The sequence below is a fragment of the Notamacropus eugenii genome, chromosome 6 (assembly GCF_028372415.1).
Source record: "Notamacropus eugenii isolate mMacEug1 chromosome 6, mMacEug1.pri_v2, whole genome shotgun sequence".
Lineage (NCBI taxonomy): Eukaryota > Metazoa > Chordata > Mammalia > Diprotodontia > Macropodidae > Notamacropus > Notamacropus eugenii.
Genome location: NC_092877.1, coordinates 225,926,865 through 225,950,124, shown reverse-complemented (window position 1 = coordinate 225,950,124; position 23,260 = coordinate 225,926,865). Strand labels below are relative to the sequence as shown.

Sequence of the window (23,260 nt, the reverse complement as noted above, 5' to 3'; positions counted from 1 at the left end):
ATTTCTGTGCATCAAACTCATTAACTGTAGCAATTCCCATAAACTGTTACCAATGATACCAGAGTTCAGACAGATTTTTCCCTACCCTCCTTAAAGATTTGTCTCTTTTTGGCTTTCAATTTAGATTTATTAGGAAACATTGTTATTAGTCTGTATTAAAATAACTCATTTAATAATAAAATGTAACTCATAGAGATGAAATAAATATAGATGATTAGAATTAGATATTTTTCCTTCATGTTTTTTCTACCTTCAAAACTGTTATTTTATTTTTTCATAGCTGTTGTTTTTAAAAGAAAAAATAAATGCAAAGACAATTTTCAAACATTGGAACAAAAGAGTCTTTAATGGCACAACCTCACTTCAAATCAGTGTCATCTTATTTCTTTCTAAATATCTATTTTATTAGTATCTTTAATTTTTATCACATATTTTCTAATCACTATAATTGTGAACAACAACATCCTAATAACATTCTATAGCTTCTTTAAGTGTCTTTTTCCTCCTGAGTGCCTACACTCAGTTCTTCTTGTTCAGCTATAGGAAAGAAAAGGCCCTCCGACAGACTGTTCCTATTTACTCAAACTGCCTTTCCTCATTTTACTACTACCAAACCATACTGTTATCTGTTCATTATCTTGTTTATGAATTGTTTTTCATTAGAACTTCTGGTTTTGCTTAGCACAGTATTGTCAGCTGTCTGTGTAGCTCATGTGCAACTAGTGGTCATCTTCCTTGTGGATGACTCCAAATCTTTTTGTAATGATATCCTTTATAATCTTGATAGCAAAATATTTCTTTGCATAGCTTTATTTACTGAGGGGAATTTTTTTTGCTATAGCTTTGCTAGTCTTTCTTTTTTTAACCTCAGGATTGTGAACTGTTCATTAAGTATCTCATAGGAAAGCACTGTGACATATCATGAAAATGAATGGGATATACTCCATGCCCACATGGAGTTTACAATCCATTAGAGGAATAAGATATATCCCAAAAGAAATGATATAAACATGTCTTCTGCTTTACTTTATGAATTCAGGAAATATTTGCAAAAAGATTTATGAGACAAGTCAGCATATTTTAGTCAAGACAACTTAATTTTTTTTCATAGTTTAAGAGAATATTTTTTGGAGGGGTTAACTTATGTAGAAGTTTAGACCCACAAATTTAATTTTTTTTTTTTTTACCAATTCCATTCCTTCCACAACTACCTCTGTCCCTCATCTTTCTAATTAGCAGCTGATAATATAAGCATGTTCCTGCAAATAGATTTTTATGGCCTTTTACAAACATGGAAACTAAGCCAAAAAGGAATATACATTTTCTTAGAATATCTTACTTTTATTAAATTTGTTTCCCTTGAATGTCTTTTTGAGATCATGTTGACCCTTTATAGTGTTTATTTCTCTGCAGTTCCCATTTGGAGCAGTTAGTAATTTTCACTTAAAACAGTTATGGAATAAGGCTTCTTTAAGATAGAGACTTTTTGCCTTTTTATCACCAGCACAGTGGTGCCTTAAGAAATGCTTGTCAGTTGGTTGATCACTATTGTCAAAAATAAACAAGTGGGGTAAACTGCCAACTGCTTAATAACCATTTGAATAGTTTTGAAGTTGAAAGAAGTGATTATTTTTCTATCATACTAATAGCCAATTATTAAATTAGGATTGAGATTTTTTCCCTTTCTGTTTCCTCATTAAGGGACCAGGGAGTCTCTGAACAATATTGCTGATTGATGAGATTGCCCAAATCCTCTGTGTACCTGCTCTGTGATTTTGGGGAGCACCTCACCCAACTGGAAGACCTTACTTCTGTTTAGTGTAAACAGAAACTAATTTGGGTGAATTCTTGGGAAAAATTCTTAGGAAATAAGCCCATGTCATTGTACTCGTCCATTGGAATCTAGGGGAATCTAGCTTATAAAGGAGAAAATCAACCAGAGTGGTCTGGGTAGAGGTGAATGTTTTTTGTTTAGGTTGTTGGAGGTGGCTGAGTCTCATGATCAATTCATGTTCTTATCTGGAGGAACTGAAGACTTTTAGCCCACCTTCTCATTAATATGTCCATCCCCTCATTAATTGCTCAGCAGTCAAGGCTGATTTTAATCTGTCAGGGCACCTTCTTTTCCAAAGGCACTTAAGTATTCAGGGACTTCTATGGTTTGGTCTTTGGTTACCAAGAGAAACCGCTGATCATCACTTTATTATCAGCTAGTCTAATTAATAAATTGATTATTAATTACCCAGAAACTCTGTCTTTTGGGTTTTTCATTCATCTCAAAGTAGATTCAACTATTATGTGAGCCCGTCCTATTTTTTGCCCATGTCCCTGTGAGGATTGGTACTAATGTGATGGGCTTTATAACATCATCTGACCATAAATGTCTTCCTTACTCTTCTTTATTTAGCACAGCATTGATAAATTAGGTAATGTAGTTTATACGAAATTCTCTTACAAACTTTAGAGTTCTTTGTTACCAATCCCAAAGCTAAACTTTTTCAGCAGTGATATTCACCAATATATGACCCTTGTATTGTGTCTCCCTTGCACTACTCACGTAGCCAATACCTTGTGGTTTCTCATCACCTGATACCTCCCCTATTGTAATAGATCTTTGGTTGGTCTCCTTTCCTCAAGTCTTTCCTCATACCAATTAATCCATCCTCCATTCAGCTACCAAAGATAATTTCCTCAACTTGCAAATAAATTCCAGAGGCTCCGTTTTATCTCCAAGGTCAAGTATAAAATGCTTTAACATTGATATCATCATCATCCTCCTCTAGCATTTATGTCGTGCTTTAAGCTTTGCCAAGCATTTTATAATTGTTATCTGTTAGGTACTATTATTATTCCCAGTTTATAAATGAAGTCTAAAGAAATTAATGTGACCTCTCCAGGGTCACACAGCCAGCAAATACCTGAGGCAGGATTGGAACAAAGTGTTTTTCTGACTCCAAGTCCACTATTCCATTCACGCTGCCCCCCAGCTGCCTGCGCAGTGGAGTCTTCAGTCTGTCCCCTTCTTACATTTTGCTTCACTCCTACAAAATTGACCTTCTTTCTGTTCCTTTCCCATGACCTTAATGTCCTGACTTTGTTCCCATTAACTGGCTGTCCTCATGCCATGCATCTCTGTCTGATGATTTCTCTGCATTCCTTCAAGACCCAGCCCAAATCCCACCTTCTGCTAGCCTCCTTTCCTAGTTGCATCATTGCTGATGAGTGCCTTCCCTCTGAGGTTATCTTCCATTGGCTCATTACATATCTTCTCTGTACATAGTTGTTTGTTTTTTGCCTTTCTTTGCATCCCTAGGATTTTGTGTATTGCCTGGCTGTGTGGATTAAACTTCACAAACGTTTATTGACTGACTAACATCTGTGTCCCAGTTTCCTAATTGACAAAATAAACATAAGAATACTTATACCAGCTGTCGTAGAAGTTTGCTGTGGAGGATAGAAATATGAGTTAATCATATTATTTCAGCCTACTAGACAATGATAACTTATTATATTATCTTTAACTTAAAATCTTAAATTAAACTTACATAGCACCTTTAAGACTTTCAAAATGCTTTATATTTTCTCATTTTACTCTCACAACAACCCTGGAATATGGGGATTATTTTGATTCCTACTTTACAGGTGAGGAAACTAAGGTAGTCAGAAGTTAAGTGACTTGCTCAGAGTCCCACAGATACTGTTTGAGGCTGGATTTGAACTTAGGTTTTCTTGAGTCCAGGTCCAGAGGTCTCTGCAGTGTCCACCTGGCTTAAAGAATTGCATAAGAATCAGAGAGGTTATGTGACTTGCCTTTGATCCCAATGCTAGTGTCCAAGGTGTTCTTTCAACCTGCCTTCTTGACTCCAGGTCTAGCACTTGATCCACAAACCATTTTTCCTCCCATAATAGATGATCATAAAAAGAATGATTTTCGTGGATTTTAGTGAAATATCTTATTTGGCTGGCTTTAGAGCAAGATGTCGTTGCATGAATTTTGACCTGTAGTTCACATCTTTCTCAAAGAGAAACCGCCAAGAGCTATATATTTACTTAGAAAATACAAATCAGTATTATTTGGGTTATATTGTTATTTTTTTGTTGCTACTGCAACAAAAAAAAACTACTTTTGTTGCTATTGCATTTTATTCTGTTTCAAGTGGCTCTTTGATGAGTTTAACCGTGTGGTTCACGTTATTATCACAAACTGTACCATTTTAATGTGTGAACAAAAATATATAATATTATTAGGATTTTCACATTATTCTAAAACATGAATTTTACACATCATTATTGATATCTTAAAGCACTCACATTTGTTATAACTATAATGAATAATGTTTTATTAATTTGATACTATTCTTAAGACAGTCATCATTTTGTAATAGATTCTTATGTTGACCTTTGGTACTTAAAATCTTATGAACCAGAAGACTTTCTTTAGAGCAACAAAATTTTGCTAATATACCTGTCGTTTGTTAGGTACTGAAGGTAAAGTTGAATAAAATTACACATTGTCTTTGATGACAGACAGGATGGCATTAAGGAGCCAGCTCAATGGTTCTGTTTTTGTTGAGCTTTCTTTTGTCTTCTTTGTCTTTGTTTTCTTCTTGTGGAGCCTTGTCATCTTCTCTGGTATTTCCTGATCATTAATTTACAGATATTTTCTGTTGCATACCATGTCTTTAGTTGGATCATTTAAGCTTGCTAGCCTGTTTCCCCGTATAAAATATAGGGGTTGGATTGGACAATCTCTAAAATAACTTGTGCTTGAGTCTATGATTCTTTATTAGTGAGGCATTTGTCACTAATTTTGAAAATAAAACTAAATTCTTTTGATTTAATTAAAAATTTATTGTGCCTGAAAATGCACAGTAACTAAGGTGATTGATTTTGATAGGGTGCTTGGGTGCCTGTGCTTGGACCCTAATTCTAAAATCACATTTCTTTCAAAAATCACATTTCTCCTTAGCCCCAAAAGACCATCCCAGCCGTTTCTCCCTAGCTCAAGAAAAGCCTGCCCCAGCAAAACCCATTGTCTCCCTTCTTGCTTTGGTAGCCAGCTACAACTATACAATTTATTACTTTGAGTCAGTTGTGTACTGACTGATCTGCTTGTGTACTGGGCCATAATGACATTTACTATTCTCTGACCAATCATATGTATCTTAGAATTAGACATATGTATACCTCCCCTACATGTATCTTGTCTAACAAGACATTGATGAGAGCAGCCTGGTATTACTTCATCAGTTCTGATCGTTAGTTGACTTAATGAAGTTTTAGGCCTAAAACCACACCTCCATGTAGCCCTCACTTGGGCTATTTCCTGATGAACTCTGGGTAAAATACTTGTGTAGTAGATACCAAAAGTGCATGTTCCTTTAAGAACCAACCACTCCCTAGTCCTGCCCTTAATCAGCAGTCTTGGCACATGTTATACTATAGAATATCCTATATAAACTTTAGCTTTACCCCTCTGTGATGGCAGGTTCCCTAAGAACTCTTGCCCACTGAAGAATGTAATAAATCTTTATCACCTTGAGTTCAGGAATGCTTGAGTCTGCGAATTCATTCCAGGAGACCTGCCCCTGGTACTCTAGTCTTTGGGGAGGGGATCTCACCTCCCCCCTTCCAACCCTCATCAATTTTATTAGACTATGTTTATTATATTTTAAATATATTTTATTCCTGATGTATTTACTAATACTAGTAATATTTTATACTTATTTTGAGAGATATTTTGTATGTTTGCCTACTCTGTGTATTAGTCTCAATTGTTTAAGTAAAATGTAGTTCAGGATTATTATATGATATTTTGCAAAAGTAAAATGGTCTAGTATCAGTTAATAAATTTAAAATACCTTCAATATTGCTACTTCAGATAATAATTTTTCTTTCTTTAGTCAATCAAGAAGGATTTAATAAATCCTTATTATTTGCCAGACACTGTTATGTTCTGGGGAAGCAACCATGAGAGAGAGAGAGAGAGAGAGAGAGAGAGAGAGAGAGAGAGAGACAGAGACAGAGAGAGAGAGAGAGAGAGACAGAGAGAGAGAGAGAGAAAGAGAGAGAGGGAGGGAGGGAGAGAGAGAGAGAGAAAGAGAAAGGGAGAGAAAGATAGAGAAAGGGAGAGAGAGATAGAGAAAGGGAGAGAGACAGAGAGAGAGAGAGAGAGAGAGAGGCAGAGAGAGAGAGAGTCATTGCTAGTAAAGGCATTCTAGTCCTATTAGGGAAGACAGCATATATACTGGAGTAGTGTCCAGGAGAAGTCATGTGGATGGTAAGATGATGCATCAGACAGTCAGTTGGACTGCCCTTTCCTGAAACAACGGTGCTATTCATTTGATTAGTGTCCCCAAAACAAGATATGAAGAGGGAGAGGCTAAGATGGAGGTGCTGGATGAGATGTGAAGGTGAAATGTGGTCTGAGGTGTGAGGCTGTTTAGATAAAGTAGGCTAGAAGAATTATTTTACATTGAGTCACTTACCAAAAGGGCTAGGTATTTTTTTCCCCTAACTTTGGAATATTACCTTTGCTAATATGGTCAGTCAATGAGCATTTATTAAGCACTGTGCTAAGCTCTAGAGATACAAGGAAAAGTAAAAACCAAAGCCTACTCTTAAGAAGCTCACAACATGCGAGCAATTACATGCAAACAAGATAAAATACAAGCTAAACTGGGAGGGGGCATTCTCAGAGAAAAGGCATGAAGATTACCAAGGACTGGCAGAGGCTTCTTGTAGACACTTGGATGTGCTCACTTAACTAGCATGTTGATCTATAAGTTGACATTTAAACATGCATTCACCAAAATTTTCATTTTCACTAATTATTTGTCTCTCATTGCTATACATTCTCAAGCTTAGTGTTTACTTTTTCATCTAGAAGTATCACAAGTTTCTTCTCTGTAATATCAGAAGTTGGAATAGATAATCTCTAAGGACTCTTCCACCTTTAACCTCCAAGAATCCTCAATTCAGAAGATAATGCATATCAGAAGAAAACTCTTTTAGATTTTCTGTCATCTGTTAATTTATTTGGAAAACATTGGTTACTTATCTAGGATGCGTATGTGTTCAATATTATATTCTTTTCACTTTGATTTATTTGTTTTTAGAATATTTGCTGTTCTCTGTAGTTACTGATAGTTAATGTTTCTGTGACTTCAGTGCTGTCTTATCATTAGCTAGCCTTTGAAAATTCAGTTGGGGGTTGGGAGAGTGGGAGGAAGGAGGGTATTTGTCTTTCAGTCCTCAGGCTACCATGTGGTAGGTCGTAGAGGTGTGTCAGACAGTGAGAAAGCTGCCACTGTTCTGTTCATAAGATATATGAGGTTGTTCATGGAGCATCTTAGCTAAAAGGGACTCTCCATCCCTCAGATTTAAAAAAACTGTCTCTACCCAAAGTCTAATACCCAAAACTATTGCACCATTTTTTTTTTCAAGTATAGATCGAAATGTCATAGATACTAGACAGGGATGTTTGAGGTTAAGGAGGTCAGAGCTTTTGTCTGAGGTGTATAATGTTACTTATATTGAGCTTGGGTATTTTCTGTGACTTTCTGAATATTTTACTGATCTAATATTTTATGGAGGACTGAGTAATAATGTTTGAAAAAATACTATCATATTTCTATATTTGCCTGCATATATATATATATATTATGTGTATATACATACACACTCACGTGTAGAAGCATGAATATATACTGCAGCTTTTTAACTGCATAAAAATCAGAATTTTAGGCCTCCTCCATGTAATTTTTTTATTTTAATTTTTTTAAGCAATGAAGAGATTCTCTGAAACCGCAGCTTTTATCTTTCTTCTAGTGATAAACTTTTATGTTGGAGTGTTGAAAGTAAGATAATAAGGCTTAGATTTCTGTTTTATTTGGCAGTAGACTTCAGTTTTGAATTCCTTTAATCTATCCATCCATTCCATTCTTTTATATTCATTCTGATAGCTGAAGGTTCTATGAAGGATTTTTCTTTATATGTACTTACTGTATCAATAATACTTAAATTGTGTGGCATTTCCACCCTAACATGATGAAATGGGCTCATCAATCAGTTGCTGAATTTGTGTTTGTCTTCTTTGAGATTGGGGTGGGGGGAGAAATAAGAAAACAATTCATATGTTGGATCTAAAGTTTCATTAAAATTGCTTATGCCCTGTCCCAGGCATTTTAAGTGGGCCATCTGTCTAAACATCTCTCTCTTTTTTTCTGATCATTTCCTCGACTTATTCATGAGCCATGGGAGGGCTCCTTTGTAGTCTCCATGTAGCTAGTTCAGTCTACCCCCACTGAATACATCTATGTGCTTGCATAACATATCTTTTCAGAGTGCTGGAAATTCTCTGAACTTGGTTCAGATGAATGGCCCACTTTCTGAAGGTCTTTTTCTTCCTGGAAAAATTTGTATGCAGAAACTGACCTCAGTGACTACAGAATCCAGCATATTATTCTTGATCATTTTATAGGCCACCTGCTGTGAAAGTTATGATGAAGGATTTCTTAATGATCCCTTTGTCATTATCATTGTTTTAAGTCAATATTTCACGTTATTTTATTGCGAGATAGATAATGGCACAATTGAAAGCCAGCTTTACTGAATGTCAGATAATATGGTTTTGAAATGTTCATAATCCTTGGTAATTGGAAACCCTGCTTTGAGTTAAGTCTCTTATTATTTATCCCAATATACTGTAAAATATGGCACTTAATAGGCATTGTCACATTTCTTTAAATGTATAATAATTTATATTTATGTAAAGAAATTTATGATAGTAAAGAATCTAGTGATATTTACTAAAGTTCACTACATTGTCAGTGACAATCAGATGGCAGATTTTCACCACAAATGATAGAAAATTGTAATTGTATTGAACTCTTCGACAGCAATTGGCTGATGGCAATCAAAGTGAACAGGCCTTAAAGCACTATTATTTGATTTGCTTTTGTGAATGCCTGTTTATGTTAGTTGCTTGTGTTTCTCTTATTTTGCTCCTTTCTTTCATTCTTTTCTGAATAGAAAAGACACTAGTTTAATTGATGTCAGCTTTGCAGTCGAACAATAAGTTGCATGGATTTAAATTTTGATCAGATGGCAGTCCTGCAAACTTATTGAAGAAAAGGAAGCGTAGTTTTCTTTGTGTCAGTGCTCTTGGGATGTGTGAAGTGCAGCAAACCCACAAGCCTTCTTGTCCTTCTTCTGGGACAAAAGACAGCAATGAATTTCATAAAAATCAACTTTGAGACTAGTTCAGATTAGAATGGATTTATTTAACTATTAATACTCTGACAATTTAAGTGTAACCTTAGTTATTTTCATTATTGTTGTCACTAAGAAGAATTGTTAGTTGCATATTTTAAAATTTAAAATGTTTCAAAATTTTGAGTCAGAAATAAAAATTTTTTCTTTGGATTTTAGCTCCCTCTTCCATCTTACTATAATTAACTCACCTACTATATTTGTAGCCTACTGTAGCTTTTTTTAAAAAAATATTACTATCCACTTTGTAGAATCATAAAGATCTACATAAGGAAAGTAAGGAAAATTTGTTAAAGAAAATGTATTGATCATCTATTCTTAGCCCCCTCCCTCCCATTTACTAATTAAGAAGTTGAAGATCAAAAAGGGTTAAGGAATTTTTTCAGGATGGCAGAACCTGGACTAAAAACCATTTCTCCTGATTCCCTAACCCTTGAACAAACTTGGTTGCTGAATAATGTTTGTTTAATTGAATTTAGTTAATTTCTCTGCTATATACCCCTTTGGCATTTTTTGTATAAAACATATTATATATTTTGAAGTCTTTTACGTTTATCCTAAATTCACTCTGTCTCCCTCAGGCTCAGTTTACTCACCTGTAGAACAGGGATAATTATAGCACGTCCTTCACAGGAGTGTGAGAATCAGTGAAATGATAAGTGTAAAGTACCTTGGAAACCTAAAATTGCTTTATAAATACTGGCTATTATGATTAACTAGCATGACTGTAATTTAGCACAAATTTTGCTCTCAGTTTTTCACCACTATAGCCACTGGATAAAATAAATGTTTTCAGTTTTCTACAGTCACTTCCGTATATCTTAGATTTTTTTCCCCTTCCTTCCTCCACCTTTCCCCCTCCATCCCCCCTCCCTCACCAAGACAGCATGCAGTCTTATATAGGTTCTACACATATATTCTTATTAAATACATTTTTGCCTTAGTCACGTTGCATAGAAAAATTAAAATGAATGGGAGAAACCATGAAAACAAAACAAAACAAAACACAAGAGAAAATGGTCTGCTTCATTCTGCTATCCAATTCCACAGTTCTTTCTCTGGATGTGGAAACAACTTTTGCCTCAAGAGTCCATTGGGAATTTTTTAGGTCCTTGCATTGCTGTGAGGGGCTAAGTCTACCAGAAAAATTCCTCCCACACTGTGGTTGTTGTGTACAAAGTTCTCCTGGTTCTGCTCCTTTCACTCAGCATCAGTTCTTATAGGTCCTTCCAGGCCTCTCTGAAATCTTCCTGTTCATCATTTCTTATAGCACAATAGTATTCCATTACATTCATATACCACAACTTGTTCAGTCATTCCTCAGTTGATGGGCATCCCCTTGATTTCCAGTTTTTGGCCACCACAAAGAGAGCTGGTATATAAATATTTTTGTACATGTGGGACATTTTTCCATTTTTATGATCTCTTTGGGATACAGTCATAGAAGTGATATTGCTTGGTTAGAGGGTGTGCACATTTTTGTAGCCCCTTGGACATAGTTCTAAATTGCTCTCCAGAATTATGGTTGGATCAGCACACAGCTCCACCAACAATGAATTAGTATTCCAACTCTCCCACATCTTCTCCAAGATTTATCATCTTCCTGTTTTGTCATGTTAGCCAATCTGATAGGTGTGGTGTGGTACCTCAGAGTTGTTTTGATTTGCATCTCTCTAATCAATAGTGATTTAGAGTATTTTTTCATATGACTATAGATAGCTTTAATTTCTTCCTCTGAAAACTCACTGTTCATATCCTTTGACCATTTTATAGATGACCATTTTGAAGGGAAGCACTGAGAACTGGGAGGAATCAAAGGTGATGCTTTAGCTGAGTTTTGAAGGAAACTATAGATTTTGAAAGGGATTCATTCCAGTCATGGGTAACAACAGCCTTTGCAGTGACACAGAAAAGGGTGATAGAGTGTTCTATGTGCCAACTTGCAGGAAGATCAGTTTGTCTGATGGTGGGAGTAAGAGAAGAGTAATGTACAATAAGGCTGCAAAGGTAGGTTGAACCTAAGATGTGAAAGGTTTAAATGAGAGGGAAAAGTTTGCATTTGATCTCAGAAGTATTATGGAGCCATTGGAGTTTCTTTGGTAGGGAAGTGATGTGGTGAGATGTATGCTTTAGGAAAATCCCTGTCACAGCTGTGTAGAGGACATATTGGAGTGGGGCGACACTGGAGGGAAGAAAACCAAATTAGAGAAGAAGTATGGGCCAGGGTGTGGGGTAGAGAAAAAAGAATATTTTCTGTTTTCAGCATGTTAAGCTTCAGATACCTTTGTGATATCCAGGTTGTAATGGTTGGTTCACTTGTTCAGTTGGTTTTCAATTGTGTCCAACTCTTCACGGCCTCTCTTTGTAACCCTGTTTAGGGTTTTCTTGGCAAAGATAACTGGAATGGTTTGCTGTTAAATTCCCCAACTCTTTTTACAGTTGAGGAAACCGAGGCCAACAAGGTTAAGTGACTTGCCCATGGTCATACAGCTAATAGGTGTCTCTATATAGATAACTGTCCCTCTCAGGACTACTTTACACTTTTAAAAATTAGAAATTCCCCACCCCCTGAATTTTTGTTGATATGGTTATATCTATATATATTTACAAAATAAGATATAAAAACATTTTGTATTATCATGACAGTAGTTTTGATCTAGTGGACCTCCAAGTAGCAAGCAGCTATAGTGCAGTGAATAGAACTCTTGACTTGGAGTCAAAAAGACTTGAGTTCAAATGTAAAAGCAGACATTTGCTAGCTGTGTGACCCTTGCCAAATCACTTAGCCTCTGTCTGCTTTAATTTCCTCAACTGTAAAATAAGGATAATAGTAGCACTTTCCTCCTAGGGTCATGTAAGGATTAAATGAGTTTATTTATACAAGTGCTTAGCACAACGTCTGGTACATAGTATGTGGTATATAAATGTTTATTTCCTTCCTTTCCAAGAAGGTGAATCACAGTTAGAGTTTGGCAGGCCATGAGAATCTACAGGGCAGGGGATTTAAAAGTGAAGGTCAGTGTTATATTGAACTGGTTAACCACAGAGTTGAGATTGGGAAGGAAGGAAAATGAGGCAGAGCTAAATGAATCTATGATGATAGTAGAATTAAAACATTTGGATTTAGCTACCACTACCCTAAGTACTATGTGAAGAAGTGGATATGGGGCCTCCCTCATTTCTGCTCCCTCAGTGTAGCTATGTGACAAAGTGCTAGGCCTGGAATTAAGAAGATCTGTGTTTAGATCTGGCCTCAGATGCTTAATAGCTATGTGACCCTCAGCCAGTCACTTGACCTCTGTATGCCTCAGTTTTATCAACTGTAAAATGGGGATAATAGTAACATCGGCCCCTCAGGATTGTTATAAGGGTGAAATGAGGTAATCATGTACAAAGAACTTCGTGAAGTGCCTAGCATACCGTAAGTGCTATATAAATTCTTGGGCAGCTGTGTAGCACAGTGGAGAGAGCACGGGCATGGAGTCAGGAAGACTCATCTTCCTGAGTTCAAGTCTGGACTCAGACACTTACTAGTTGAGTGACCCTGGACAAGTCACTTTTCCCTGTTTGCCTGTTTCCTCATTGATAGATCACCTCTTTTCTAGACTATTATGTTAGTCTTTTATTTGGTCTCCCTAGTATCCATTTTTCCCACCTACAATCCTTCACACAGCTAATAAAATATTCCTAAAAATACATGATTATGTTATGTGGCGGATTGCCAGTGTCCCCACGTGGCTCAGTGAAACTGATGAAGAAGAAAGACACAGGCAGGCGGGAAAAGATAGGACAACTCCATTTATTGATCCTGGGGTCAGGGTGTTTAAAGACAGAAGTTTGACAATCTACTCGTCCCCTGTCCAAGTAATTTGCCCTGTCTTAAAGTCTTAAAGAATGTTAGCCTAAAGAGCATCATCTATTTTACATAGCCCTTGTATTCTGTAGTTCTCTTGTTTATCTCACGGAGACAGCAAAATCCAGGGGAGCTTGGAGAGCAGTTCTGGATGATAATGAGCACAGTCTCAGAGAACAGGTTTTCTGGAAGCTCTATCCTGAACTTGCCACCACACTCCATCCTAGCCCTCAACAATGTTACTTGTCTGTTCCTAAGTCTTTAGTAACCCATGCTTGCATACAGGGTAAAATATAGCCTTAGTGTGGAATTCGTATAATACAATTCCAGCCCACCTTTCCATACATTCCATTTCACGTAATATTTATTCTAGTCAATTTCAGTTGCTTGTTTCCTGAAGTCAGCCTATTCTCCACATCTGTGTATTCATATTTCTTGCCTGGAAGCCCTCTTCTTCATGTTTGCTTGTTGGATTTCTCTTTAAGGTCCAATTTAAGTGCTGCTCTTCCATGAAGACTTACCCAATCTCCCCAGATGAAAGTGATCTCTTTCACTCCAGATTTATCTAAAATAGTTTGTTTTCATCTTTAATTTGCCTCTCATTTTGTGCCTGTTGCTCATTCCTCATGTTATAAAATCATTATGGATCAAGATTGTGCATTTTTGTCCCGTTTATCTGTTTAGACTACCGTGGTGCCTTTCGTATATCAGATACTTAATAAATTGTTTTGAAAATAATTATACTTTATTTTAACATTCATTCTTAAAATTTTTGAGCTCACAATTCTGTCCTTGGTCCCCCCCCCCACCCCCCGTAGGGAAAGCAAGCAATAAAATATCAATTATACGTGTGAAATCATGCAAAAGACACTTCCACATTAGCCGTGTTGGAAAAAAAGAAGCACGAACAGTAACCAGTGAAAGAAGCGTGCTTCAGTCCTCATTCAGAGTTAATCGGTTCTGTCTCTGAATGTGGATAGCATTGTTTTCAGGAGTCCTTGGGAGTCGTCTTGGATCATTGTATTGATTAGAGTAGCTAAATCTTTCACAGTTGATCTTCATTACAATATTTCTGCTGTTGCATACAATATTCTCTCTCCCCCCCCCCTTTTTTTTTGCTGGTGTAGGAGTTTAGAAACATAAATTTTTCCCACTGGTATTTCTTTGGCTGTATCCCACAAATTTTTGTATGTTGTCTCATTGCTATCATTATATTTAATGAAATTACCAATTGATTCTATGATGTGTTCATCGTCCCTCTCATTCTTTGCCATTAGATTATTTTGTTTCCAATTACTTTTTAATTTATGCTTCTAAGGCCCTTTACTGAATATAATTTTTATTTCATCATAATCTGAGATGGATGCATTTAATATATCTGCTTTTCTGTATTTGTTTTTGAGTTTCTTAATTTTTCTTTCAATCTGTTTTCCAGGTCGGTTGTTTTTGAGATCTCACATATTTTTTTCCTATTTTTTTATTGTTTTGACTTTATTTTATCGTTTATTGATGTCTTATAGAGCCATTAACTTCTACTTGCTAATTGTAATTTTTTTAAAAAAATTATTTTCTTCAGTGAGCTTTTATACCTCGTTTTCTGTTTAGCCAGTTCTGTTTTTTATGGAGTTATTTTCATTAGTGAAGTTATATATCTCCTTTATCAAGGAGATCTTTTCTTCAGTGCACTTTTGTACCTTCCTTACCATTTGGCCAATTGTGCTTTTTAAGGTCTAATTTTCTTTTCTTTTTAATATATAATTTATTTATTTTTCAGTTCTCAACATTCATTTCCACAAGAAATCAAATTCAAAATTTTCTCCCTATCTCTCCCCACCCCCACCCCAAAACAGCATGCACCCCATCCAGCCTTCCTTAGTCTGTTGTCCCTTCTATTACCCACCCTTCTTCCATCCCCTTTCCCCTCTGTTTTCCTGTAGGGCAAAATAGATTTCTATACTCCGTTGCCTGTATAGCTTTATTTCCAGTTGCATGCTAAAACAATTTTTAACATTCATTATCAAAGCTTTGAGCTCCATATTCTCTCCCTCCCTTCCCACTCACCCTCATTGAGAAAACAAGCCATTCTATGTTGGTCATACATGTACAACAATGCAAAGCACTTCCATAATAGTTATGTTGTAAAAGACTAACCACATTTCCCTCTGTCCTATCCTGCCCTCCATTTATTCCATTCTCTCCCTTGACCTGTTCTCCCACAATACTGTTTGCTTCTGATTATCCCTTTCCCCAATTTGCTGTCCCTTCTATCTTCCCTCTCCTATCCCCTTCCCCCTTGCCTTCCTGCAGGGTAAAATAGATTTCCATATCCAGTTGAGTCTGTGTTATTCCCTCCTTAAGCCAAATACCACTTATTTCCTTTCATCTCTCCCCTTTCCCCTCCATTGTAAAAGCTTTTTCTTCCCTCTTTTATGTGAAATGATTTGCTACATTCTGCCTTGTCCTTTCTCTTACTCCTAGTACATTGCATTCAACAGTAAATTTTATTTCTTTAGGTATTCTCCCTTCATATTCAGCTCAGCTCACCCTGTGCCCTCTGTGTGTATGTATGTATATATATATACACCTACATACATACATATCAATACCTACACATATATAATATACACTTACATACATACCCATACATACCTACATATATATTCCCTATAAATACCCTAATACTGAAAAAGATCTCATGAGTTACAATTAACATCATTCCGTGTAGGAATGTAAACAGTTCAACTTTAGTGAGTTCCTTAAGGCTTCTCTTTCCTGTTTACCTTTTCATGTCTCTCTTAATTTGGTATTTGAAAGTCATATTTTCTATTCAGCTCTGATCTTTTCAACATGAATGCTTGGAAGTCCTCTATTTCATTGAAATTCCATTTTTTCCCTTGAAGGGAAAATCTGAATGCTTAGTTTTGCTGGGTAGGTGATTCTTGGTTTTGGTCCTATCTCCTTTGACCTCTGGAATATCATATTCCAAGCCTTTTGATCCCTTACTGTAGAAGGTGCTAAATCCTGTGTTATGCTGATTATATTTCTGCAGTACTTTAATTATTTCTTTCTGGCTGCTTCTAATGTTTTCTCCTTGACCTGGGAACTCTGGAATTTGTCTACAATATTCCTAGGAGTTTTCCTTTTGGGATCTCCTTTAGGAGGTGATCAGTGATGTCTTTCCATTTGTATTTTACCCTCTGGTTCTAGAATATCAGGACAGTTTTTCTTGATAATTTCTTGGAATTTTTATCTAGGCTTTTTTTTTTTTAATCATGGTTTTCAGATAGACCAATAATTTTTAAATTATTTCTCCTGGATCTATTTTCCAGGTCAATTGTTTTTCCAATGAGATATTTTACATTATCTTCTATTTTTTTCATTCTTTTGGTTTTATTTTATAATTTCTTGGTTTCTCATAAACTCATTAGCACCCATCTGCTCCATTCTAATTTTTAAAGAATATTTTCTTCAGTGACCTTTTGAACCTCCTTTTCCATTTGGCTAATTCTGCTTTTTAAAGCATTCTCCTCCTCATTGGCTTTTTCATCCCCTTTTGCTATTTGAGTTAGTCTATTTTTAAAGGTATAATTTTCTTCAGCATTTTTTTGGGTCTCCTTTAGCAAGCTGTTGATTTGTATCACTCTCATTTTTCTTTCCAGTTTTTCCTCCACCTCTCTTACTTGATTTTCAAAATCTTTTTTTATCCCTTCTATGGCCTGAGACCGTTTCATATTTTTTCTTTTTTGGATGTAGAAGCCTTGACTTTGATGTTTTCCTCTGATGGTATGTTTTGTTTTTCCTCATCTGAAAGGGTGGAGGAAAATACCTGTTCACCAAGAAAGTCCTCTTCTATAATCTTATTTTTTTTTCCCCTTTTTTGGGCATTTTCCCAGCCAGTTCCTTGATTTTTGAGTCCTTTGTCAAGTGGAGGGTATACTTCCCTAGGCTTCAGAGGTTTTGTGCAACTCTTCTCTGAGATATCTCTGGGATTTGTAAGTTCTCAGTTCTTCCAAGGTGGTGCAATCAAAGGAGAGGAGTTTACTCCTCTCCTGGCATGTGCTCTGGCCTATGAGAAACCACAAGCACTGTTATCTGCTCTGGAACTGCAAATAGAGTTCCCTCTCCGCAGCCACCTCCAGCTCTACTACACCTGCGCTGCTCCTTACTCAGGACTGAGACTGAGATCTGCTGTTCGATTCCTCCAGGGTCTTTAGGGTGAGGGCTCCTAAAGTGGTTGTGCTGCTGCAGTGGCTATTGCAGCCCTGGGGCCAGGACTGGGGACTGACTGTGCTCCCCCATCACCCCAATGAAAGAGCTTTCTTACTCACCTTTGAAGTTGTCTTTGGCATTTGTAGGCTGAGAAATCTGGGAACTGCAGCTGCTGCCTGTGATTCTGTGCCCTGAAGCCTGCACCAGTCCTGTCTGTGCCATGGGGCCCAGGCTGGGCTGTGCTCTGCTCTGCTCTGAGCCTAGCATGATAGACTTTTCCTTTCGGCGTTCCAGGCTATCTTGGGCTGAAAATCTGTTTCACTCTGTCATTTTGTGGCTTCTGCTGCTCTAGAAGTTGTTTAGAATAATTTTTTACGGGTATTTTATGAACTGTGAGGTGAGAGCTGGAGCAGATCAGTCCTTCTACTCTGCCATCTTAGCTCACCCCCAAGGTCTAATTTTCTTGAGGTGTATGTATGTGTGTGTGCCTCTTTCTTTTGCACCCAGCTGTTAATTATTTTTTCACGATTTTTTTGCAGTGTTCTCATTTCTTTTTCTCAGTTTTCCTGTACAACTGTTATTTAATTTTTCAAATCTTTTTTCTTTTTTTTTGCTCTTTCTTTAGTTTTTCCAGGAATTATTTTTGGCCTTGCACCCAATTAGCATTTTTCTTTGACACTTTTCTTGTAGCTGTTTCATCAGGTTGTTTTCTTCTAAGTTTGCATCTTGATCTTCCTTGTCACCAAAGTAGCTTTTTATATTCAGGGTTTTGTGGGAGGTTTTTTGGTGGTTGTTGATGGTTCATTTTCCCAGTCCATTTCTTGACTTTGAATTTTCTCTCCTTCACCCAAGGGTGAGCTTCAGGCTTTTTGGCACTTCTGTTTTCTCAGCAAAATCTGGTCGTTTATAAGTTTTTAGAGCTTCCAAGGTGGTGTTATCCTGGCAAATTGTGAGCTTTGCTCTCCTGGTCTGAGCTGTGGTCCTTAACTAGTAAGGGCCCCTGCTTAGCTATAGGCACTGCTGCTCTTTAGGCCCTTGCTCCTTTGCAATCACAAGTGCTTGTATTCCTCTCTGCCCTGGAGCTGTGTCCTGGAAGTGTTTGTGAGCAGTGGAATTGCCAAATAACACCTGGTTCTGTGCCCAGTGCTAGCACGGAAGTATCTTGTAATCTTGTTCTGATCAGTTTCTAATCCCCTTGTTACCTTTGATCTGAAGTTGCTGCTGCTGCTGTCGCTATGATGTGTAGTCTGGACCAGCGCTCTCCATGGTGTCACAGAGCTTTCCTTTCACCCTCTTAAGTTGTCTTGGGCTGGAGAAATTTCTCACTTAGACCTTTTGTTGGCTGTGCTACTCAAGAATCTGAATTGAGGTATTGTTTTAAAGCTGTTTGAAGGGGCGAGTTGGAAGAGCTGGGCTGAAGTGCTTCCTCTGCTCCCCCATCTTGACTACATCAGGTATTTGAATAAACGTTGAATTGAATGAAATCTGGAAGAGATTGATTCGGTCAAACCGAAAAGAAGTTCATGCTGAATACAATAGAGTTCTGAGGGCACTTGGTTATATGTATAGTTTGAAGATATTTAAAAATTGGGAAGATTCAAAAAATATAGAACAGATGATGCTTTTATTGCTGAAAAAGGCAACTTACAGGAAAATAATGAGCCTATGTGGCTATTTCTCATCTCTGTGAGAACGGTTCCAGCTATGTTATCCTCTGATAAAAACAAAAGTAGAAGTCAAACTAAAAAAAACTATTAAAAGGCTTATCTCCCTCGCTTTCCCATTGCTTTTAACAAAGAACATGCACATGTTGCTTAATAACTTCCAAATGATTCAATGCATTGTTTGGTTCTAAAATTTGACAGGGAGGCAAAAGTAGGACAGAGTAGTGTGTTAAAATAGAAAGCAAATAAAACCTGGATCTGAAGCAATAAGAAGGAAAACAGACCCATTCCTGAAACATGAAAAATGAAAGAAAGGATGTGAAGTTAAAGGAGAACCCGCCTCAGGCCTATTTTCAAAAGTTTATACTTAATAGATAGTTCTAGTCCTATGTTGTTTATTTCTCTTGATCTCATCTCCCCCTGAGTCATCAGATCTCCTCCCACCTTCAGTTACCCACCTGAGGTCCTCATGCTCCAGGCCTCAGCACCCATCACTAGTGTCTTGTCGTTCAGAGAGTCCTTATTCCCCATATTTGTTGTTGTTACTCTTGAGTCATGTCTGACTCCTCAGAAACCTCAGGGCCATGTCATGCCATTACTGGCTATGAGAATTTCTTGGAAAAAATTCTTGTAGTGGTTTGCCATTTCCTTTTCCAGTGAGTTAAGGCAAACAGATTAAGTGACTTGCCCAAAGTCACATAGCTAGCAAGTTTATGAGGCTGGATTTGAACTCAGGTCTTCCTGACTCCAGACCAAGTACTCTATCCATTGAGCCACACAAATGTCTCCATTCCTCTCATAGGGTTAGAGAAAATGAGTTCTTTGCCTCAGTTGGGACATCAAATGCATTTCTCTATAAAAGGATCGTTTTTTTGTAGTAGGATGATGTAGTTGAAAAAGCACAAGATTTTGATTCAAGGTGTTTGAATTCAAATCCTCTGTTACTTTCTAGCTATTTAATCATGATTAAGTTACGTAACCAGTTGGAGCCTCAGTTTCCTCATTGGTACCATTGGGGTAGGAATACACAATTTACTTAGCAGGGTTGTTTGTGATCAAAAGAGAGTATTTTGCAAATTTTAAAGTGTTATATAAATTTGAATTTTATACCATCTTTATTTTGTTGGTCAGCCTAGGATCCCAGAGACTTTGTTTGTTGAAGATGTGTTGCAACTTGTGAACATATTTTTTTGTTATTTTTTTTATTATATTATTATTGTGAACATATTTTTATAAAATAGCTGATTTATAATTTTAGCACTGCTTTACAAATAGGATTGGGTGGGTTTTTTTTTTTTAACAGCTACTTTCATATGTAATTTTTTACTCTTTATCATTGACTTAATTTAAACTTTTGGAGAGACCCAGGCAGGGGAGATCAATTTAATGAAACAGGGAATAATCTGAAAATATTGTTTTTCTTTCCTTTCTTTTTTAGAATTCCCATCCTTAAGCCCAAAATGGCAAACTGGGATCTATCAATCAAAATAGGAGATGAAATCCATTCCATCATAGCATCCAATAGTGGTTCAACATTTTGTGTAAGTTTTATTTTTTTAATAATTCTGTAATAATGAATGATTATGTCAAAATTATAGTTCTAAAAATTTTCACTTTTATTTTTGTCTTTCTCTTCCCTGGCATAGTTATGCATAAGTTTCATATTTTGCAAAGTTGGTTCCTCATGGTTATTCTTTCCTTAAATGAGAAATCAAATTTCCTTTGTGAAGACCAGAGTATTTAGATAAATAAATAAATCATAGAACCCAGATAAAATCAGTACTCAGTCATTTAACAGCTTTCTTATAGATCAGACTGCTGTGTTACAAGGGCGGCCTTTTGGCACATCAGTAGCTAAGTCCTCCTTGGATAGAATCCAGAATGAACCTTTTTAATTCTAGCGTGTAGTGAACATTTACAGCAAGTTGCAAATGTATGAATACCATAGCATGCATGTTATTTTTAAAACCTGGCATTCGCATACAGTAAAAAAAGTACCGAGAAAGATGTTTTTATACAAGTGCTCTGGTAGATTTAATCTTTATCATTTTGATAGGAAATTGTTGTTTCATTGCTTCAGTTGATCTGACTCTTCATGACCCCAGTTGGGGTTTTCTTGGCAATGATACTGGACTTGTTTGCCATTTCTTTCTCCAGTTCATTTTACAGATGAGAAAACTGAGGCAAACAGGGTTAAGTGACTTGCCCAGGGTCACACTGCTAGTAAGTGTTTGAGGTCAGATATGAACTCAGGTCTTCCTGACTCAGGTCTTGCACTATTTCCATGTTACCACCTAGGTGACTATACTAGGAAACTGTATGCTATTGCCATAATGAATATTATATTAGACTATATTCCCCTCTAGAGGACTATTTGGCAAAAATAGAAATATTTTTCAATATAGATGAAACCTAATGAGAATTAGTTGATTTTGGTCATTTCTGAAAATCAAAATTTTTCAAGATTCATTGCAGTTTGGTTATATGATAAAACTTTTTGTTCATTTTGTACATAAAAATTGCTGATTCTGTTACTAAGGTATTATACTGAAATGTCTTACATCATAGATAAGTGTCATTATATATAGCACGTTTATGAAATTGACTAGATTAAATATATGTACATAAATTAATATAATATTATTTCTGTGTGATGGACTGATTTTTAATAGATTACAGTTAGGTATGTGCTCTTATTAAATGACCAATTTCCTGCAGATACTCAGGTGCATTCCAGGTGAGAAGTGTTATTTGTGGGGGGAGAGGCAAAGACCCCACCACCTCCACCACCACCTTTCCTCCCACTCCCACCCCCCTCCTCCTCTTGCCTGCAGATACACTCTGCTCTAGGCTTTGTCTTCAGTCCTGCCCTTCCTTTTCAGTCCTTCACCCCCTAGAAGGTGGGAACCTGAGGCCTACCAGTAGGGCAGCATGGGGGCATGAACATTTGCTATCCAGTGATAAGCCTGAGTTCTACAATATTCTCTTAAGGGAAATTATGAACAGATTACAGCTTTACACCTCTGGCTCTTAATGCAAATGCACCAGTTGTTTCAACTTACATTTCATCTCATACTGAACAAGATTTCCATGGCAACAGCAGCACATCATCAATAGGTAAATTTATCCTTTGTCGGGATAGTCAGATTGCAGCTCACATAGCTTGTTAGAAAGGGACTGATTCCTTAGTGACCACTTCACAATGATAAGAAGAGCTGAAAGAATCAAAAAACAATGTCATTCTGCACAAGCTAATAATCCCTAGGGTAACTTTTACCTGGCTTTTGTTTCTTTTTTTGAGAGCTACTGTGATGCAGATTGAAAACTTGACACCTAAAGAGCTGGGTTCAAGTCCCTCTTATGGGACATTCCGGCCGTGTGACCCTGTGGAAGTCATGCTCAGTGCAGAGAAAGTGCCGATCCATATTAGTAGAGGAAATTCCTCACCAGTTTCCCCACAGCAAAGAAATCAGAGGTTCAGTTAAGAAATTCTTTTTAAAAATCCGCTTGCTAACATATTTAATCTCTTAGTATAAGGAAAATGATTTCAAAAATGTTGAATTCCACCACCACCCCCGTAATAATGCTTTTCTTCTTCATCACCATCATCATAGCTTATATTTATGTGTTATTTCATGAACTACAAAGTGCGTTTCATTTTAATTTCATCTGATTCTCACACACATCTCTGTATTACAGATGGCATTGTTATTTCCTTTTTGCAGATGAAGAAATTGAGATTCATAAAGATTACTTGACTCACTCCAGAGCTACATAACCAGTCAATTCCTAGACCAGTTTCAGACTCAAGTTTTCCTAACACTGAGTCCATCACTAAAGTCTGTCTTACTCTTATTGTGGCTGCATTGGGAGATAGTGGAAGGGTTTGATATTTCCTTCTCCACCTCATTTTACTGATGAGGAAACAGAGGCAAACAGGGTTAAGTGACTTGCCCAGAGTCACTGAGCTTGGAAGTGCCATATTTGAGCTCAGGAAGAGGAGTCTTCCTGACTCTAGGCCTAGTACTCTATCCACTTTGCTGCCTAGCTGCCCCCACTTTTTGTCTTATACTTCATGTAAACGTTTTAGTAATGACCCCCTGAAGAGCACCATTTCAAATGATTAGTGATGCTGTATCATTGTTCCTGTTTTCAGATTAAGTTGGTTTATATAATTATGTATTATTGAAATAGATTTTCAAGTTATAGATCAAATGTGACTTTAAGCAGAATTTTAAGATTTGTTTTGCTTCCTCAACTT

General features: G+C 36.8%; 1 protein-coding gene across 3 annotated transcripts in view; it reads left to right on the top strand.

Annotated features, from left to right (window-relative positions):
- Positions 1–23,260, top strand: part of PCCA (propionyl-CoA carboxylase subunit alpha) — a 492,766-nt gene that overhangs the window by 301,450 nt on the left and 168,056 nt on the right. For all 3 annotated transcript variants that reach the window (XM_072622036.1, XM_072622038.1, XM_072622037.1), the window contains one exon: positions 20,438–20,540. In XM_072622036.1, coding sequence (XP_072478137.1) covers positions 20,438–20,540 — 103 coding nt within the window. The remainder of the gene's footprint in view (positions 1–20,437; positions 20,541–23,260) is intronic.